The sequence below is a fragment of the Anser cygnoides genome, chromosome 4 (genome assembly GCF_040182565.1).
Source record: "Anser cygnoides isolate HZ-2024a breed goose chromosome 4, Taihu_goose_T2T_genome, whole genome shotgun sequence".
In the NCBI taxonomy this organism is placed as follows: domain Eukaryota; kingdom Metazoa; phylum Chordata; class Aves; order Anseriformes; family Anatidae; genus Anser; species Anser cygnoides.
This window is the reverse complement of record NC_089876.1, coordinates 50,824,441-50,845,414: the sequence shown is the minus strand read 5'-3', so window position 1 is coordinate 50,845,414 and position 20,974 is coordinate 50,824,441. Positions and strand designations below refer to the sequence as shown.

The 20,974-nt window shown below is 34.3% G+C and overlaps 1 protein-coding gene across 4 annotated transcripts in view; it reads left to right on the top strand.

Moving 5' to 3' along the window:
- The window catches only part of FSTL5 (follistatin like 5), a 333,504-nt gene that overhangs the window by 272,411 nt on the left and 40,119 nt on the right, over nt 1-20,974 (top strand). For 3 of the 4 annotated variants that reach the window (XM_066996114.1, XM_048076152.2, XM_048076154.2), the window contains 3 exons: nt 2,940-3,101; nt 5,011-5,145; nt 18,443-18,469. In XM_066996114.1, coding sequence (XP_066852215.1) covers nt 2,940-3,101; nt 5,011-5,145; nt 18,443-18,469 — 324 coding nt within the window. The remainder of the gene's footprint in view (nt 1-2,939; nt 3,102-5,010; nt 5,146-18,442; nt 18,470-20,974) is intronic. The other variant, XM_048076153.2, reaches the window with a different exon arrangement.

The following is a 20,974-nucleotide window of genomic DNA, read 5'->3' as shown; positions in this document are numbered from 1 at the left end:
AACAATCTCATGTGGCTTGTTGAACTGAATGTAGGATTCATCCAGTTACGTATTATGTATGATTCTTGTAAAGACAATCATTCCATGTCCTGTCCCGTTCCCCACATTTCCGCCCCCCCCCCCCCCCCTTTTAACCTGTGTAATGACTTCTTCCTTACAAAGTAGACTTCTTTTTAAGACATTAGAATATACCTCTTTGAAAGTCAGCAGTAATGATTACATTGTGTGCTTAAAAATTGCTTTATGTGAATATTTATGCTGTTACATAAAAAAGTGACTGAAATGAGCCCAAAGAGTTTATATCAAGCTTGTCATGCCAAATTAATTTTTCAGACTGAGCCCACACTACACTAATATTTCAATTGCCTGCATGCCTCAGTTCCACAATTCCTAGGGGCATATTACAGGTAGGCTCTAGGGTAATTTGAAAACAAACATGTAAATGCAAAGCAAATATTGAAAAAAATTTTAGTCATGTAGATAATCTATCAGACCCAGAATTGCTGGGGAAACTAGGAAATGGCAGGAAATAGAGGGAAAATATCCCTCCGTAGAGGGCCATGAAGATGATGAGAGCACTGGAGTACCTTTCCTATGAGAAAAGAGTGAGAGAGATGAGGCTGTTCAGCCTGGAGAAGAGAAGGCTCCAGGGAGACCTTTCAATACTTAAAGGGGGCTTATAAAATAGTTGGAGAGTTTCCTTTTACTTGGGCAAATAATGAGAGTACAAGGGGGAATGTTTTTAAACTAAAGGAGGGGAGATTTAGATTAGATGTTAGGAGGAATTCTTCGCTCAGAGGGTGGTGAGGCACTGGCACAGGTTGCCCAGAGAAACTGTAGGTGCCCCACCCTTGTAAGTGTTCGAGACCAGGTTGGACAGGGCCCTGGGCAACCTGGTCTGGTGGGTGACTTCCCTGCCCATGGCAGAGGGTTGGAACTAGATGGTCATTAAGGTCCCTTCCAAACCAAGCCATTCTATTATGAATATGGCAAGAAATGAAATATAGAGGTGTCTGGGAGAACACCGCTAAAGGGAACAGGACCTACTCCAGAAATACAGGCCACACAGATCCTGCCAGAGAGAGGAGAAAACTGGGAAGAGGTGGAGGGAGAAGAGGCACGACAATGTCAGGCTTGACATGAAAATGCTTGAATGATGAAAATACCGTGCGCACTCCCTTCCAGAAACTGGAAAAAGAAAACGACAACCTTAAATCCTGGTTTTTGATATGCCCATGCTCTCAGCCGGTAGTCTAAGCAATTAGCAGCCATAATTTTCACATTTGTAATCTTCTTCCATGTTCTTTTAATATATTTTTGTAGGTGGCATATTGGGGTTATGTGTAATTTTCCATATATGTTATTTGAAAAGACCCTCATCTCTAATTGGGTTTAAAATATCCCTGCAACCTACTGATTTTCACGTCTTAATTGAGATGCAGTACATTTGTGTATTTCTTGCAGCGTAGAAATCTGAGGCATTTCTATGCTCTAATAGGACGGCATGCTGGGATATTTCTTGTAAACAGTTGGATAGCATTTGAAAATATTTAATCTCTTGCCAAAATAGACAGTTAATTTTTGATCTTGTTACCTTCTTTCATTATCAACTGATAATTCATCCTCTATCCAGCTGTTTTTTGTGACACCAGCTAAGTATTCCACATTTTTAAAGCTACATTAAACAAAACTTTGGGTAATAGGAAACATACTTCTTTAACCTTCATTACAGGTTGTTGTTTTCTGTTTTTGTTTTTTCATTTTTGTTTGTTTAGAAACAACTTCAAAATACTTTTCTCTATATGTAATTAAAGATATGATCAACAATTACTCATTTAACAATTCTATGCAGCGAGATTATTAAATCATTGTTTACCAATAGGAATATATCCACTTTGATGTCGTATGTCAATATTGATGTAGTATGCAGCAAATTTTTAGTTGGTAAGCATGCATTGCAGCAAACCTTGTAAAAGTGATGTCAACAATTCTTACATCTTGCTAACAAACTCAGAAGACTAGTCTGAGCTATGAACTTCTAGAGTTCAAAAAGAAACCATTCAAATCAGATGCTTTAGTACCAGGACTTAAATCAAATTAGCCTCAGATTCAGGTGTGTGAGATACTCTGGTAAAATTCAGTTATCTAGTTACATGTATAAAGCACATACAGTATAAACTTTTTTATAAACTTGCTTTTATTTTTGTGGCTTTCAAATAAGCAGTATTTCATTCTAGGACTATTATATTAATTAAAGTAAAAAGAAATATAGAAAGCTCCAAATCAGGTACAGAAGTTCTGGTAGTCCAGTAGCACATATCTAATGCAGCCATACATTTTATTAAGTGAGACAGAAGTTTCTCAGAAAGCATAAGAAATTTCCCATGTTAATACCTATAGCACATGACTTCGAATTTTTACATGACTTCAGAATGTTATAATTAAGTATAAACAAAAGGTAGTAAGTATTATAAATGTGATTACATGTGTTATACAGATAAAATAGGTCACTGGTAGGTGTTTTAGGGGGGAAAGGTAGAGGTGGAAGTGCTAAAGAAAAGTTTTGTGAAATAAGACAGTTATCTCTGTATGTCACATCATATCTTGCTGACTACATTATTCATATATTTTTAAGTAATTTAAGGAAAAATAAAAAAAAATAATCAATTCTAAATCTATTGAATTAGAACTCAGGCTTTTCTTTGACATCACAGGCAGTGAAAAGAGGTTTTACTCACAGAACGTTCTTTCTACTTCAAAATTTACTGTGACAGAGTTCAGCATTGAATGTCACTGAGTATGTGACTAATACCACATCTGTGTATTGCACTGTCATTATATATAGCTGCAATTCTCTTTAGAGTTGCTTATAATCATATTTTTTTTAAAATGAAGATAATACTCTTCTCCACTAAATCATAACTGTTTTCTGCCTTCAGTTCCACCAGTCATCCGAGTCTATCCAGAGAGTCAGGCGAGGGAGCCAGGTGTGACAGCTAGCCTTCGGTGCCATGCTGAAGGTATTCCTAACCCACAACTTGGCTGGCTGAAGAATGGAATTGATATCACTCCGAAGTTATCTAAACAGCTAACCCTTCAAGGTAAAGGGGTATATTTGTTTTCTACATGTTCCAAATGCTTTATCACTGCATCCTTTCTGTACTAGCTGTCCTTACAAAGTTTCAAACAAGGGTTGAAGTCAGCTAAAATGTTTTAGATGATGTCTTGCAATTACTCCTGAAGACACGTTCATTTTCTCTGCTTTATCTTTATTGAAATAAGGGTTGTACTAACTGGCAGAATTACCAGTAAATGCTAATCTAGGTGGAAAGGACAGGAGGAGAAATATATGAAGTGATTGTGCTTCTATATGAGGGTCCCAGCAGACCTCAAGGGGAATGCAAAGACACTACACCAAAAACAAACAAAGAAACAAACAAACAAAAAAAAACACCAAAACCAAACCAACACAGCTAAAAGGAAATCTAACTTCTAAACAACATTAAAGGCAAGTCTATGAATCTTCTATGAATCTTCAGGGCTTGGAGATTTCAGTGAACCTGCCCAGCCAGTATGACATTCTTATGTACTCCTTCTGGTGATATTTGATCAGCCATAGAAAAAAAAAACTTGTGCGATCAGTTTTCTTTTCAAAATCTTATCTCATTTATCTGCAAAAATAGGACATGGATTAGGATAGGATAGAATTGAGGCTGCAGTGTGAGGTACAGTAGGACAGGTAGATGGCAACTGCTTCTGTAAAGAGAGTTTTACCTTCTCTCTAAGTGATGGAGTTCTCTGTACTTTCAAGGCCCTCTCTCCGGGATGTATGCGAACAATTGTCTTACAGAAAGACTTTCTGCTATGCATAGCCAATGGTGGACTCTTTCTGGTGAATGTCTCTTTCATAGCAGCATTCTGTTGATTTCTCTTGTAGGGATTTGAGTGGAAAGTTCCCCCCCCCCCTTTTTTTTCCTCTTCTTGCCTCTGTATCATGTATTTATGGTAAATAAATAGCATTGTTTCTTCTCAAAACAAAAGACATCTAATTCTATTTTCTTGATTGCATTTTATGAAATAATGTTTTGAAAATCCCATTGCATTTTCTGATTTTTTTCAATCCCAGAGTTAAACTAGCTACATGTTAGCTTCAAGCAAAAGATGGTCTAGAGAGAATGTTATACCATGACCCAGTGTTCCTCCCAGTCCATATTTTAAAATACCTTGAAAACTGTTTTTAAAATATAGATCCTACAGCAGAAAAAGTGTTCCACACTTACAATGCGTTGATTCATTATTCATATCATGTTATTTAAAAAGACCTTTGCCCATGAAACCTGGACCGTTTGTTGACATTCCTACTCAAGCTGACATACAACTCCTCATTTGTGTGCAAGTGCTTATTTTTCACGTGTAAAACGCATTTATGTTTACTTTGTCAGAGATTTGTCTGAAAATACTCATGAAACTATTACAGAGGGTAGTTTCCATAGACTGCTACACTGGCGTAGGTATAAAACTTAAGTGCACATGTTTTTTCTGTTGTTACACTGCACTTGCAAGAACGCAAAACCAGCTACCTCTGGTTGCTAGAAACAATTAGTTCTATTAAAATTATTATTTATGTTGAAGATTTACCCCATTATGTTCCATGGAAGTCTTGGTTATTTTGTGTAATAGAGTGTCAAGTGACCAAATACAACATAACGAACACACAATATTTACCTGATTTTAAAGGGGACCATAGTCGTTTAAACCTATATAAAATCTCAGACTGATACTTGGCTCCTAACTGAAAAATCCATGGAGGCATTCCAGATTTCTGTCAGATGAATGAGTGTATGCAGTACACTAGCCACTTGAATACCTTTTGATTAGTTTGGCATGTCTCCAAGTTATGAAGTGAGGAGTGAAAACAGTTTAATTAGTATGAGCAGAGAAAGCCTTCTGAATGTTTAATCTGAAAACACTGTAGCATGTCTGTGTGTTGAATTTTTCCTGTCCTTTCAGCAAATGGCAGTGAGGTTCATATTAGCAATGTGCGCTATGAAGATACAGGAGCATATACCTGTATTGCAAAGAATGAAGCAGGGGTGGATGAAGACATTTCTTCTCTTTTTGTGGAAGATTCTGCTCGAAAGACCCGTAAGTATTATAAGAACTATAAAAATACATGTAGCTCTTACTTAAATGTGAAATCAGTATTAAAAATTATGAAACATTAAATAAAATGAGTATGTGTAAATAAATTATTTAAAAAATGTTTAAATAATGATATTTAAAAGTTGCTGAAGGCAGAGTGAGTAATCTAAAAGTTCATTCAGAAGTGAAATGAGATCTTCAAATCATTCTGTGAATTGACATTTTTTACATTGCTGTTGCAATTTGGATGGTTTCCCCATGTAACCTTAGCTGCGTATGAAGGGAAGAGGAACCAGATACTTAATAATAATAATAATAATAATAATAATCCTGATTTGTGGGTCCTGGAAGCAGGGGGGAGACACCAAAAAAACTTTTCTAGTCTTTCTTCTTGCATGTTCTTGACATGTATCAAGAGTCGGACTTGGCTCTCGTGACATACCATCATCACAGGACTTGATCTCAACTGCTAGGAGTGCTCAGTCAGGTCCAGATCAGTTCTAGTCGGCCTCTGCTGTCTTATGCACTGATAACTGTGGCTCTCGAGCAACGTGAAGCAACAGTGACAACATTTGCTTACTAAGTTGGGAGTTCACTGTGCCAAATAAATCTCTTCTGCCACCCTAAAGTGTCTGTCTTTATCCTTCATGAAAGGGTAGCAGGGCTTATAAACCTGGTTTACCTTTGTCTTAATACTTCTTTCCCATCCCCTTTCTTCCCTCTGCTCATAAAATCGATTCCTGAGTTTACCTGCTTTTGTTTTGGCTTTGGTTTTAAATGAGTTACTTTAATTAATATCACATATTCACTGGTAACACATAGTAGAATGATAGTTATTTTACTAGTAAGTCTCATTGCATTAATTTAAGGCACTCCCATTTATCTAGAAGCTTATTTAACAGTAATGAGTACTCAACAGAAGATACTGGAGGCAGAATTAGTAGCACTGCAAGTCTGTCTGACACTTCCTCTCATAAGATGCTGAGTTCAGTTACATATGGGTTTATTAAGCTTTAAATGTTTCAAGGAAATCCTCCATGTGGGAAAATTTTTATAGCCCAAGTGTTAATATCTTTATTTAGCTGCTTTCAGTAACACTAATTATAACTGTCATTTCAAAATTCTTAACATGTTTTTTCTGTGTGTCACAAAAATGACTGCTCAGACAGTTTTGAGAAGGCAGCTGAGGATAAATAAGTTGTTTGATCATGTTAAATTTCTAGTAATCTGGTGATATGAAGCAGCTCAGTCACCTTCATTTGCCTTTTCCAGGCTGTGAAAAGAATTGAGACTGTTGCCAAATTACAAAACCTTGACAAGCAGGATTTTTTTTTATGTTTGGTTAAACTTGTTTGGCCTTAAAAACAAATCATTTATATCCAACTGTCCAGTTTCCAAATATTGTAGTAGTCTAAACTATTGTGTTCTCTAAAGACAAGATCTGCAGTAATTATGCAAAATACTGTTTTCAGGAGTTGTAACATGATGCAATAATTTTACATCAGCTAACTTTACATGATTGTTAAGTCACATACCATGCAATGAACACTGCTGGCAATAAATGCTTCACAGTCCACTAGCGCTAAGTTGGAAGCTGTTATGATAACCTTCGGTGTCATGAAAGATATAAATGAAGGAAGAGCAAATGTAACTCAAATTGTTCGTAAGATATTTCATCCAAAAGACATGATCTCTTTCCTTCCTACAAAAGTCATTCACTATGGAAGTTCTGTGTCATATGTTGAAGGGAGGCGTTTTATCATTGTGGTTCATCACACCTGAACGTGGCTTCCTCAATACCAGTGGATGTATAAAAATGAACATAGTCCAGAGATGCATCGTGATATAATTCAAATAGAGGTGCAACACATATTTACAGGAGATGTTTACTCTGGTAGTCTGATTTGTTTACTCTGTCTCAAAAACTCATTTCAGTACGTGCAAGAAAACAAAGGTACATACTAATGAAAAAGAGCAATTGCTATCGATATCATCACAATTATATGAATAAACTGCCTTCACAGATATAAATTTTGATAGACAGTTAAGGTACTTGCTCTTTTTTTTTTTCAGTAAAATGACTCTAGAATTTTTATCATGAGTAAAAACTTGGGAGGATAACAGCATTAGAAAGCCCATGTACTTTGATATCAATTTTTATTATTAACTCTTCTCTGCTTGTTTTTATATTTATCTCAAAACACTGGTTCATGGATCAAATTAGGGATTATTAGGGAAGAGAATGGCATGGGTATAACCACCTGGATAGGATTTGGGGCTTTTGTTCCCCCGTCCACACATTTTAAACCCAAGGCTATTTTCTTCTACTGCAATTCAATGCCTGCTGTTGAGGTCAGAAGTTGCATTCTAAAGGTATTCTCTGATGTAAATGTGATTTTATATTATCTGATATAAACTGATATATTTTTATAAATTTACATTTATCCTTCTTTAAGGGATTAAAAAACAGACATTTATTTTTATAATCAAGTTGTGGTTTTGTTTGTTTCTTTTTGTTGGTGGTGGTGTTTTTTGATTCCTAGTTGTTTTTTGTTTGTTTTGGTGTTGTTTTCCCTTACTGAAATACAGAATCCTCCCTTCTGGAAATCTTATAATAGAATATTGCTTTGGAACAAAAGCAGAACAGATTCTCACTAGCTTGTCAGTTAAACTGAGGTTATCTACTTTTTAAATTTCACACAAGGTAAAACTCATAGCAAAAGAAAAGAATTTCAGAACATTGACTTGATTGGCTTTGAGAAGGTAGTGAGAACTTTTACAGTGGAGCTCTAAAGTACAAGTTTTAATTGCATTGCATTGAACATGACGGTAACTTTATAAGCAACATTATGAACATAGAGAGTGGTTCCATTTTTTTTACTAGTGTGTATTTTATTTTCCAATTAATAGTAAAAGGAAATGTTCACATTTGCACTTCCCCAAACCACTGTCTATATGCACATGAATGCTTTGGGTTATTAATGCTGTCTTGCATAATAAGCCAAATTTTTGGTAGTTATCAGTGGAATCTCATTTTTAACGCATCCCAAAATTTTTATATGAAAAACTCAGTAGTGGTTTTTGAGAAAAATCTAATATATACAACAGAAAGGACATGACTAGATCATTCTTTTGGGGTTGGATAAATCTTACTAGTGTAAACAACGCCTAAAAGAAAATCTTATATTTTCCAGTAACTCTGCCTGAATTAAAACCAGTGCCATTATGGATAAATAAACTGTTAAATAGTAAATTATTTCCTTCATCTGTGTGCCTAAAAATATTATCAGATTGCTAGGATTTCAGAGTTCACAGCATTGGTTGCATACACATCTAATGCATGTGTCTGTATTATAAACACTAAAGAAATAAAGTGAAGGGCAAACCTGTATGAATTGTGGAGTAGTGATGATAATCGCAAAAATAAAAAATATATAACGCATAGGAAGGGAGCCAGGGTATTGTTTATTTTCAGGCTTTTGAGCTTTAGCATGGAAATTTGAGTTCTAGTTCCCAAGTCAGTATACTTTAATGATAATGATTTATCATCAAGATGGTAATCTGAGATGGAGGTGAATGGAAAATACTGTAAAAGTGCTTTTTCATTCAGATGTGTTCCGAAGATGCCAACACTGAATGCTGAACCATTGTTCTTTCACGCATAGGTAAATTTTTTAATAATGGATGACAGTCTCAGCAATAGTTTGGCCTTTTCTTAGCACTTCAGCATTTTGCAATGTGCATGAAAAATAAAACTTCTGAAAATGTTTTCATTTTGGCATCGTCTCAGGTGAGAGGAATTGTATTATTTTCTTTAAGATATCCTAATGTCAACATTATCAGCTCATTTTATAACTAAAATTTATTATACTTAACCTCTGTGTCTAAATATGTGCCTGCTTTTTGCTAGATTTACGAAATTTTAATGGATTTTTTTTTTAGTTTGTTTATATAGGCTTTACCTATATAAACATCTGTTTCAAACAATGCTGATAAATGTGATTATCAGATCCTGTTTAATTCTTTTGATGTTGACCATTTAGGTTGAAACATTCCATTTTTGCTGTCTGTCTCAATGAAAAGTTTTTCTGTGTCTTTGAATTTTTAATGCTTCTGCTAATATACTATAATCACTCACAAAACAGGTGTTAGGAAGAAAACAAGTTTTTACTCATGATAAAAATTCTAGAGTCATTTTACTGAAACCTTTTACATCATAATCTGGGACTTGATACTGGTGGTTCACGCAGAAAAATCGTCACTAAAATATACTGCAATTAAAATAATGATTTCTCCAGAGTCTATTGTAACTAGTCCAGTTCTATTGTTAATTTTCTTTCTGGTGTGTGTATACTTTATGATATGGTCTTAGCTCTCTCTTCTACTTCCAGCAGGCCCCTTGCCTGAGAATTTTTAGGATTTTGTTATCTCTGTTGGAGAAGATACTTTAGCCTGTGAAAACTCGGCTTTAAGCTGAAAGTAACTGTTTCATGAAAATGTTTTGCTGTAATTAGAAACTATTTATTATCATTGTTTAATATTTCTATAAAATCTCTTGGATTTTACCACTACATATTAATCTCTTCTATGTTAATTAGCATCTTAGATTTATATGTAAAAAATACTAATTGTCTCTGTATTCAGGTGTCATCATTAGTTCCTTACAAGGCTTTTCAGAATGCTTATTTTAACGTGTCATGACTTTCATAGTCAACAGAGGCATGCAGCATAAAGGTAAATAGGGCTGTACAAGCCATTTCTACAAGAGAGGCATCTAAACTGCGTGAACTGTGTTTTAATTCTCTAGAGACTGAAACCTCTTTTTTTGTGCTCTGAATTCCATTTTCCCTCAAGTTTGCAGTAAAATCCACTGAGAATGAAGTAGTTGGTCTGGGAGATAGCTGGATGACCCCTGAAGTGAATGGTAAAAACATTTTGAGGTTAACGACCTGGTCTAAATCTCACTGAAGACAACAGAATCTCCCCTACTGTAAAGCTTCTCTAAAAACGCCTCAGAGAATTCAGCTGTGTTGGAAAGAGTCTCTAGTGTAATCACATTTGTTATACAAATAGCAGTTTAAAATCTGTTTTTAGTTTCATTCCGATGCAGTTCAATTATTCAGAAGAGATATTTTCACGGATTCATAGATTTACGTGTGATGGAGCCATTTTATCTGGCTCTAATCTGTCTTCTCCATTTCACAACACATTAAATTGCAACCTGCTATGCCTGAATACAGGTCTAATCCTTTGTTTGCCTGAAGTGTATCCTCCCAGAAATACATTTATACCTGAGTTAAAGATACAAATAAATGGAAACTCCCTTATTTCTCTTGGTAATTTGCTTTACTAACTAATAATTTTCACTGCGCTAGAATTACATTCAGTTTCCATTTTGAATTCTGTTCTTCCTTCAGTTTCCTCCTTTGAATTTCATTTTTTTTCTCATAAATTAATGACAAATTAAGTATTCTTGCCCTGTGAATGTACAATTACTAAATATTGATTAATTTCTCATGATAAGTTTCTCATGATAAGACAGTTACCGTAGGACTTGGAGGGTCTTTTTTGGCCTGTAGATTGTAATTGGTTTGGGTAAGGTTTTCTTAAAAAAAAAAAAAAAAAAAAAAAAAAAAAAGGGAAAAGTTATTTGCAGAATGTATTATATATTTCTTTAATGCTCTAGATAAAGAGATATGTACTTCCTAAGTTTTTTGTTCTACATCCAGTCACCCCTTCTCATATTTTTCCATTCATATCAGCAGCAGAAATTTATGTTCATATGCTTACCTACCATAAGCCCTATATCCAACAGGTCTCCTTTACAAATCCTGCTTCTTCCCACCTCTCTCTGTCCCTCAAGTAGTCTTCATTGCTTTTCCCTGGATGTCTAAGTTTTTATTTGTCTATGTCAAAATATAATTTATTTTAGAAATGTACTTTACAGAGTAATCCAGGCTACTTTGTGGAACTCCATTATTTATCATAACAAACAAATCATAGACTTATTGTAAAATTACTTCATATTTCTTTACAAGTCATTGATGAAAATCGTTAAGATGAGACTCACTGCCTATTGCAGCAGTCTTCTTCAATAGTAATTAATAATTTGACACTAAAAATTACTTTTTTAGATCAATCAATTTGGCAATTTTAAATTAAATTGATATGTATATTGCTACCATTGTATAACTCTAATATTTAATCAGAACATTGTGTGGTTACAAATTAGATGTTTAGCAAAATTCTGTTTTACATCTGTATTAATTTTTATGTTACCAAACTTATAATTGCATCAAAGAATAATAATAATGTTTGTTTGACAAGATCTGGTTTCCATTAGAACACACTAGCTAGCCTATAAATATATTCTCATCCTTTAATTTTTGACATAATTGAATTCTGTGTGAGCATTGTCTATTCTTTTGCCTGGAACATATACCCTGCTCTAACTAGGCTTCATCTACCTGAGTCATTAAGTTTCAGAGAGATTGGAAGAGGCAATGCAGGCATATGTATTAGTACTCTGCTTGAACTTTCTAATATATTTCAAAATTTGTTCAATATTAATAGCAGTAGGCCAAACACCTCCTGAAGACGATTTTAGGTGGTATTTTGATATTCTTCATTTGAACCTGGTTATTTTAAGTATTTGTCTTGAGTATACATAATTTGCCCTCTTTTGTGGCTTTGTAAGGTAAAAAGTATTTAATCAGCCTTCTGTTTTCAATTATCATCCTGAAAATACTAGATTAAAACATTTATAGAATAATATTGTCGAGAACATTAAAAAAAAATCTGCTTCATATCAGTACAGCTTAAACCCTGAGTAGTTCTGGAATCAGGATGCTTTTCTTCTAGCTCTGGCAGCCATTTGTAATTATTAACCAGCATCTTTGCTGCTGCATTGATGTAAAGGAATATCAAGCTGCTGGAACAACTGATAGAATAAAAATAGGATGTTAAATGTAACTAAGGCCAATTCCTTTTCTTAAGGTTGTCTATTTCTTTCCTATTGTAAATGGGATCTTTATTCCGATACTGCAGCATCTAGGCATTAACTGATAAAGGTGGCTTTTCATTTTCTAGCTTGCAGTATATGCAGATGCACTTTAAGAAAGTCTTTTATTTTCTGACAATTGTTTTTTTTTTTTTTTTTTTTTTAAGCTATATTCAGGTGGTGTTAGGAACAATAGAATATGTTAGCTGAGTAGGGAATATAATGGACAGCTAACGTATAAATATACCATTTATGAGCTTGGAAAGAGATAGGAGGGAAAAAATAGCATGGAGATAATTAATGGAATTAGTGGAATAGAGAATATAAATTTAATCTAGAGATCTAAAGAAGAAAATTTGACAGTACAGAAATAAAAGAAAAAGAAAAAATATTGATAGTCCAAGACAAGGGAATATTTGCAAGGGTGACTCAGGTACTTAAAATTCTTATCTTCAATCCCTACAAAATACTTTGAAGTAAAATAACTGTAAAAATACTTTTCTTTTTTTTTTTTTTTTTATTTCTCCTAGACTTGGACAGATACATCAGTTTGGCTTAGATTTCTTCTCCATTTCATCTTACTATAATCCTATTAAACTAGAGTCATTGATGATGAAATTGTTCTGTTCCCTTTAAAGCTTAATTATTTTTTAAACAATTTTTGTGTGTTGTTGTCTTATTTTGTTTGTTGCAATATTTTAATTTCTCTTGATGTTTTCTAGAATCTTCTTTTCCAAAACACAGTTTAGCTTGCCACTGGTTAATGTCTCCTTAAGCTTTACTATAAATTTTACTGAGACAAACACATGCAGCTTGAGAAAGCTATCATGATATAAAGGTGTCAAGTAATGTTTTTAAGGCATTTTCAGTAATTTGACATTACTTGATGATGCTTTAATATTTATGAGGTTTTACTCTTGGTTACTCAGTTTGCCCCCTATGACATCATCATATATCACAAAGCAACTGCAAATTCTTTCACCTGGTCACACAACAGTATAAAAATTACCTGCCTCATGAGTCTTGGGGCTACATTTATAAAATAATACATCTTTTCCATGCCATTAAATAGATCTATTTCTATCACAGTACCTTTTTTACGTAATGTTATAGTCCTAACACCTAGCAAGAGATTATGTGATCTGCATACTACTGTCTTGACAGGTTTATGGCCATCATAAGCCACCAGGCATCTCTACTGACTTGAGAATGAGACTAAAAGCCTTTTGACTGTGATTTATGGCTTAAATTTTCTCTGAAAGGCTTTATGCAACTTTAATAGAATCTTCCTGTCACATATTATACTGAATGATACCTATTCACTTAATTTCCTCAGAGATAATTTATGCTGGCATTTTATTTTATGGCAGTGCTAAACAAGTTTATACTTGTTGACAGCATCATAGACAAAGACTTTATTTCAAACTTCCAAGTACGGGGCAGAATTTGAGCTCATGAGCCATTTTTTCTTCCTACCAGTGTGGTCTGTATTGAGTTAATATGCTACAGGAAAGGAATTCAGCATGATTCATTATAAAGATTTATAGAAAATAAATTAGAGAACGATAAGCTAAAAATGAAGACAAGCAACAGATTTATTCCAGCAGTACCAATTCATATCATTTGGTTTACTGAAAGATTTGAATAGTATTTTTTTTAAGTATGTGTATCAAAATTGACTCAGGTGTATGAGTGAAGAAATGTTTTGTCTTATATGGTTATTCATTCTGAAATTACATATAACAGCTGAATGTCAAAAGTCTCTGACAAAACTTCTGACTTATCCCTACTTCATTTAGTAAAAGAAACGGGGGAAAAAAAAAAAAAAGATTTTTCTAGTCATGGTTTCCATCCAAAGTGGGTAAGAATCTGTACTGCTGTTAAATTCTGGTGAAGAATTTCATAAAGTACTAAGGACAAAGTTTACTGAAAAATGCACAATCAATTACTATTTAGCCAATTGAGAAAATGGATAACAAGGACGAAGCGTACGCTTTCAGATTTTATGTTAGCTACTCATAATCAGAGGCTAGGACTGAGCATAAAAGCATAGAATAGCTATGAAGAGGGTGTTTTAGACCATGAAGAGGGTGTTTTATGGAGAAGTATGCTTTATTTTTTATTATTTTTTTTTCTCTCACTAAAACATGGATTCTCCCCTGTTCTGCACAAGGTGGGGAGAGAGAGATATATTGCAGCATTCTTTCCAGATGCCTTCATGAAAGGGCTGTAAATGAATAGTGCAATAAAATAGTTACTTCAATAAGGTAAATAAGAATAAAGAATAAAATAAGAATAAAAATAGGAATATATGTAGACTGAGTGAATTTAACATCCCTATAAATGCAGGGCACCCAGCATTCATCTAGCATCAGATGGATCCCAGATGGATTTCCCAGAGCACACTGCACAGAACTCATACTGTGTTGGCTTTTATCTTGCATAACAAACAAAAGCAAATATCTTCACCTGACAAGCTGAAAAGTTATCTCTGTCATAACACCCACCAGTGTGCTTTGCAGGGCACTACAGCATACTGCTTTACAGCTGCTGCTCATGCTAACACATGAGCTTCACAAGCACTTAAGTACAAGGTCCAACAGAGAAGCTATAGCCTGTTCAAGGTCACTAACTCTTGCAAAGTTGCAAACACATCCCATATTATTTAATAATTGTATGTTGTTTGAGTAGTTTTCTTTTAATAAATGAGGGAAATAGGGCACAAAAGGAGGTATTGGTGCTCCATCTTAAAATGAGAAAATTTTACTGAGATCTGTCAACAACTATGTATTTTTAAATTTGGGGACATAAATATGTGTAAGCATTGAGTATAGGATGTGACTGAAGGTGCTAATTTTGGTTTAAACTAAATGAATGCTAAACAATATGTTTCTTAACATACTTTCCATCTACAGATCTACCTGGTCCAAGTCTTTTGTCTAAAGCCTGGAGATCTTTCTTGAATATAAGTTATAGGACTGATTAGAAACTATGTGAGGTTTCTTGACCTGTATTAAATGAGGTGATGGTAGTCATTAATGATTTTATATTGCACTCTTAAATAATGTCTCATTTTTCTTCCAGCTGATCTGTTATTTTTAAAATGAGTAAGTGTGAGGCTAAGCACTCCTTTTATCCTCTTTAACTGTTGTTTCTTTTTTATAATATAGCTCAGAACCATATATATCATTTTGTGTTAACACACATTAATGTGTTCTGTATTTAACATCTTAAATCATTTAATTCGATGCTGTGTAGTTCCACACCATTGAATAGTTGTAATTACTTTTTATTTTCTTTCCTATGTCACCTCTAGAAAAAAAAAAAAAAAGACAAAAAGTAGTTTATGGCTAAATTTACAGGACCTCAAGTGCAGTAAATTACATGGTTCTTTCCTCACAATGTGAAGAGAAAACTAATTTTAATGAAAACCTTCCAGGTTTCCTTGGGGAAATTAATTTACTTTTTTTTTTTTTTTTCCCCCCCAGAACAAGACTATATAAGATTGCATAGACAAAAAAATAACTGTCATCTGAATATAGAGAAATACAGAAATGCTGGCATACAGAGAATAAGGACACCTCTAGAGCTCTGGGTTCATGTCTGGGTGCCCCAGTGCAAGAGAAGCGTGGGGAGAGATTGAGAGAACTGAAATTGTTTCTGCTAGAGAAGAGAGAGACCATGGGTGATCTTATCCATGTGTATAAATTCCTGATGGGGGGAGTCTCTTCTTTACTGGGGAGCCAGTTTCCTCTCTGTGATATCTATTGGAAGGATAAGAGGCACTGTGCACAAACTGGAAGACAGAGAATTCCATTTAAACATGAGAAAAAATATTTATTTATTAAGGGTGATGAAATACTGGCACAGGTTCCCCAGAGAGGTGGTGGAGTCTCCATCCTTGGAGATACTCAAAACCTAACTGCATATTTTCTTCAGCAATCTGCTGTAGTTGACCCTGGACAAGAGGAACTCTCTGGGTCCCTTACAATCTCAGCTATTGTGTGATGATTCCCTAATTCTATAAACACTTAAGATAAGTCAAGGGAATAATATGTGCTCAATTCATACAGCAGTGGTAAAACTTGCAAGTAGAGCTTTCTCATTCCTTCCTCAACTCTTTCCTCTCCGTTTCTTTCCTCCTGCCATATGTCAAACTGTCAGATTTAACATTTGGGCAAAGGAGAATGAATGTTAGCACCTTAGTATTCCCTCTTTGAAGCTGTCAGCTTTTATACATAATAAAAGCATATGCATGCATGGTGTCACAAAGAAGGTGCCATATGTAGTTGGTGGGAAGAATACTAATGTTTTGTGCTGTTAGCACAGGTCTAAATTTGAGAGCCATACTAGTTAGTTAGCAATTTAGTCACCATGAAGTTTCAACACAGTTGGATATCTAGAGCATGCATACTCAGCAGTGTAGTCAAGACTTCATTCAAAGCTATTCTCTTCTGAAAGTAACAGCCTGGAATGAGAAGAGAAAATATAAAAGCAGGTGATTGAGAAATAAATTTAAAATACGTTGATTCCTTTTTGACTTTAGCAGCAATTCAACAGAAATTCTGCCTCCTGATACAAAGGGGTACTACTCAGCCTGGGTAAGTGACAAGATGGCACACTGCATTAATCTTGGATTTTGGCAATTTATTGGATCGTAGTGGTTCAAATATTAAAGGCAAGGATGACATTTGAAAATAGTATGCCCATAGCACTATTAGGTGAGAACTAAGCCGTTTTCAAGATAATAAACAGAACACAGACTGAGCATATCTGAATGAGCTGTACTTCTGTTCTATGGTGGGAAAGTGAAAATTTTTATTCCAGCACTCTATCACTTCATTGCTGCTTTTTACTTATATAGGGCTCTCTCATTTGTACACTTCAAAGCACTGAAGTTAAAAAGCAATCACCACCCTCATTATATTAAGGGATAATTGAGTGACACTGTGTCTAAGGTAATATAACAAGGTAGCTCTTTTGAGAGAATTAATGAAATAAAATCAGCAGACAATTAAAAAAGTAGTAGAAGAGAGAAAAAAAGGAAAAAAGCCTAATGGCTGTAACCCAAAGCTCTGAATCATGAGCTTGTCAGAAAGTAGACTGATGCTTTCTCCAAGGGCCTCTCTATATATTTGATGATCTATCTCTTCTGGCAGAGCACAAGAACAAGAGAAATGCTGCACTGTACAAGGCAAAAAGCCCATCTAGGCTACAGTCCTGTCTGCAGCAGTGCCCAGTGAAAGATGCTTGGGAAAATCATAGTATTTGGGTCTTTTCAGGAATAATGGTTCTTCTTGCTTGTAGTCTCAAGCTTGAGCACCCAACATTGTTTTTAATAATGTCTCTTCCATTACTTCTTCCAAAGTTTTTCTTTCAATGTTCATTAATATTTTTAGCTTTTGCAACACTGTTTCAGCAAATATCACAATTTCATTATCTAATATGTGACATGTTCTCTGTGTTGTATTTCTTTCCTTTAAATTTTTCTCTGTTTCTTAAGATCACTGTATTACAGAACACCTGTTGTTCAGCGGTGGCATTTCAAACAATTTACGACATGCTGAACTCTAAATATTTTAAATTTGCAGTTATGCTTTAATCCTTTGTATTCTCTCCAGGCAGAAAGAGTATGAGTAGTAAATTAGCATAATTAGTTTTCATTGATCTCAAAGGTCTAAAATCCAAACATTATATAAGGTGGTCAACTACATCTTAATTTTTCGTAGAAAAAAAAAACAACTTAAACACATAGTTGCCATACCTTCTTATAGTTTCCATTGTGGTCTTCCAAAGATAATGTCAAACATCATACATCATGTCATCTTCAGTGGCATAGCTGTATTACAGGAATACAGAACAATATCTTGTATGCGTTTTTCATGTTCCTCTCATAACTATGTTCTGAAATAAATCTCTTCAAAGTTCTGTTGTACTTAAAGGAAACGATGAAAATGACATCACCTCTAATAAATATACATATTAATATAGATAATAACACATATACATATATGTTTATGAAACGTAACTATTGATTAAAGGCTAATGGAGATAACTTGGTCGTGGTGGGGTTTACTTTAACCCCAATAGCTATGTTGGTAAATCACAACTTTATCACATGACATAGGAAACTTTATTTAATCTTATTGTTAATTCACTGTTTCCATTGAATTACCTGTACATGTATTTTAGTGAATCAGAGGTTAAATCGTCCTAATTATGTCCGAATTGTTATATCTTTTATGCTGTTTTTTTCTTGTTCATTTATTTTTTCTATTCTTTCTCTCTTACATGCTGCAGTTGCAAATATATTGTGGCGAGAGCAAGGTACTAATATAAATGTTTTCTTCATATTTTTGTATATTATAATGAAATGCTCATCTATTGTTCCTTGTTTGTTTTGTTATTTTCTCATAGTCTACAGTTACAGTACAATACAGTGCAATATTTGAGGGATTTGGTTTAAAGAAAAAATGTAGTGGAAAATAATCCTTTAAACGTGGGTGCCTTTATGAACTGTTTTTTCATTTGGAGAAGGAGGAGAAAATAAACTGATCAAAAATTTTAGACAGTTACTCAAAGGAATAGAACAAGAAACTCAGACTTAAAATGCACGCCTTTGTTTGCTGACATGATAAAGCTTCCCACCAATCAGCTTATATGCTGTTGATCTTGTCTGAATCATTCTTACTTGTGAAAATTATAATCTTAAACAGTTTAGTTAAAATAGAGTTTCCTGTTTCTCAGCAAGACAAAATGTTTTCTTCTTTACATACTCAGGAGGGGTTTTTGAATGTTGGGGTAGGGAATGGAGGTTTGTGATTTGCTTTGTGATAGACTGAAGAATAAATATAAATACAGACAGTATCAGATGTTAATAGCATGGAAAGTATCTTTTACTAGGGAAAATAGGTATTAATTTTCATATACATACAAGATAATCTTTTCATAAATCATACTGCAGAAAAAGTGTCATCATGGAGAAATATCAAAATATCACAGAAAATAAGTGTTGTTGTGAGCTCTCATCTCTTTGCTCTAAGTATCTGGATCCTAAGTTAAAGTTTTAATTTAGGAATTTATATATTTCAGGAATAGGAAATGTTTCAAGTATATTCTTTGGAATATTGGTAATATTATACATGGCTCAGGTTTTGCTGTGAATTCATGCTGCAAATGATATTTCTAGGTGTTTCTTAAATGAATATTTTAATTTAATTTAAGAATTCAAAAATTTGTATTTCATTTGCCTAATTACATACTAGACTGGCATTTATCAATGCATTTACAAATATGAACTAGGCTGTTGGTTTTATATATACATTTATATATATATATTCCTATTTTATCAGTTCCTCAGCTGGTATAAACAATCATTTGCCTGATTACAGTAGAGTTCAACTATGATCCTCCTGCCCTGTTGGCCTTGCAGAGTATAAATGATGTGTTCAGAGTTTCATACAACGTCACTGTTAAAAGTTAAACTGATAAACAGATGCTTATCTCAAAGTTTTCAAATGTGTGGTAAGCTCTCTGCTTATTGGGAAGGTGTCCATCAAAGTATTCCCTTGTGTTTTATCTTGAACAAAACTGGAAAAGAGTGTGTAAGAAAAGATTTTGAAGGTACTTTAGAATGTAATACAATAATATAATGTATACACAAGCATAAATATATCACTGTACATTTGGGAAACAAACCCAAACCCACCATCATTTCATTTTTCCAAAATGGTGTTAGCCAGTTTTAAACATAGAATCACATTTGTCTAAATGCAGTGAATATATTTAAAGTTGTTGTTGTTGCTTCTGGCAGAGAAACTGTATTATAAAAGTACTGTTTTATGTTGGGGGAGGCAGGGAGAGGAGAGAGGGCTGCAAAATTACATCAGATGTCCTTAGAGGAACAGCTCCTGTATTTGTAAAGAAGGGGCTTGCCTAAGTGATTAGATATTTATGTAGATACTTGTAGATGAATGCTCAAAGGAAGAGATTTGGGGTCATAAGCATGGGGATTATGTCACTGGATCCACAGGTAAGGTTCCTTATGTGAACTGGCTGCTCTGACTCAGGAGAAAGGGCATTTCTTACTGTGTCTCCTTCACTGACTTTGAAGAACATTTTGGTGAACATTACTATCTGGACACCAGGAATACAGTCATAAAACTTTGTGTTGTGCTGCTATGCACAAATATTATCTGTAAATTAGCAAGCCTGCTTTGGAATATTGGCAACTGAGGGGGACATGTTAGGAGTCAATTTATTAAATGACTGTATCGCTTCAGACTATCGGCTGATTTACTTCCTCACATTCTGGTATTACTTATTCTGATAATAACTATAATACACTTTAGGGCAGTGGGTCCAGGGAGAAGGGAAGACCTTGTTTCGTCCCAACCAGATATACATATTTATTTTTCACTAAGATACAGTAAGTTAGTTGCTCAGCTATCTGTGATGATCACTAGAAGGGGCAGCTTAACTTCAGACTTGTCTACAAGTTCCAGCAGTTCTTACAGGACACAATGTCAGGCACTTTCTAAGGAAAGAACTTGGCATGTTATCTTATACAGGCTATTTGCTTTACCTGCAAAGGCGTACAAAAGTATCCCATTAGCTAGTTTGAACATATTGCAAAATATTCCCTATGCCCTTGATATCCTATTAATAGATATATGTGATAGAAAGCTAGGAAAACCCTGCATGGAGACTGTTCTTTCCTTCTTTTTAGGACAAATTGACCAGAAGCGGGAATGATTCTAGGAGATTTCTCAAAGATAAATTAACTTGCTGTTTCTGGGCATTGCCTTGCAGCCTTATGCATCTTACAGCCTT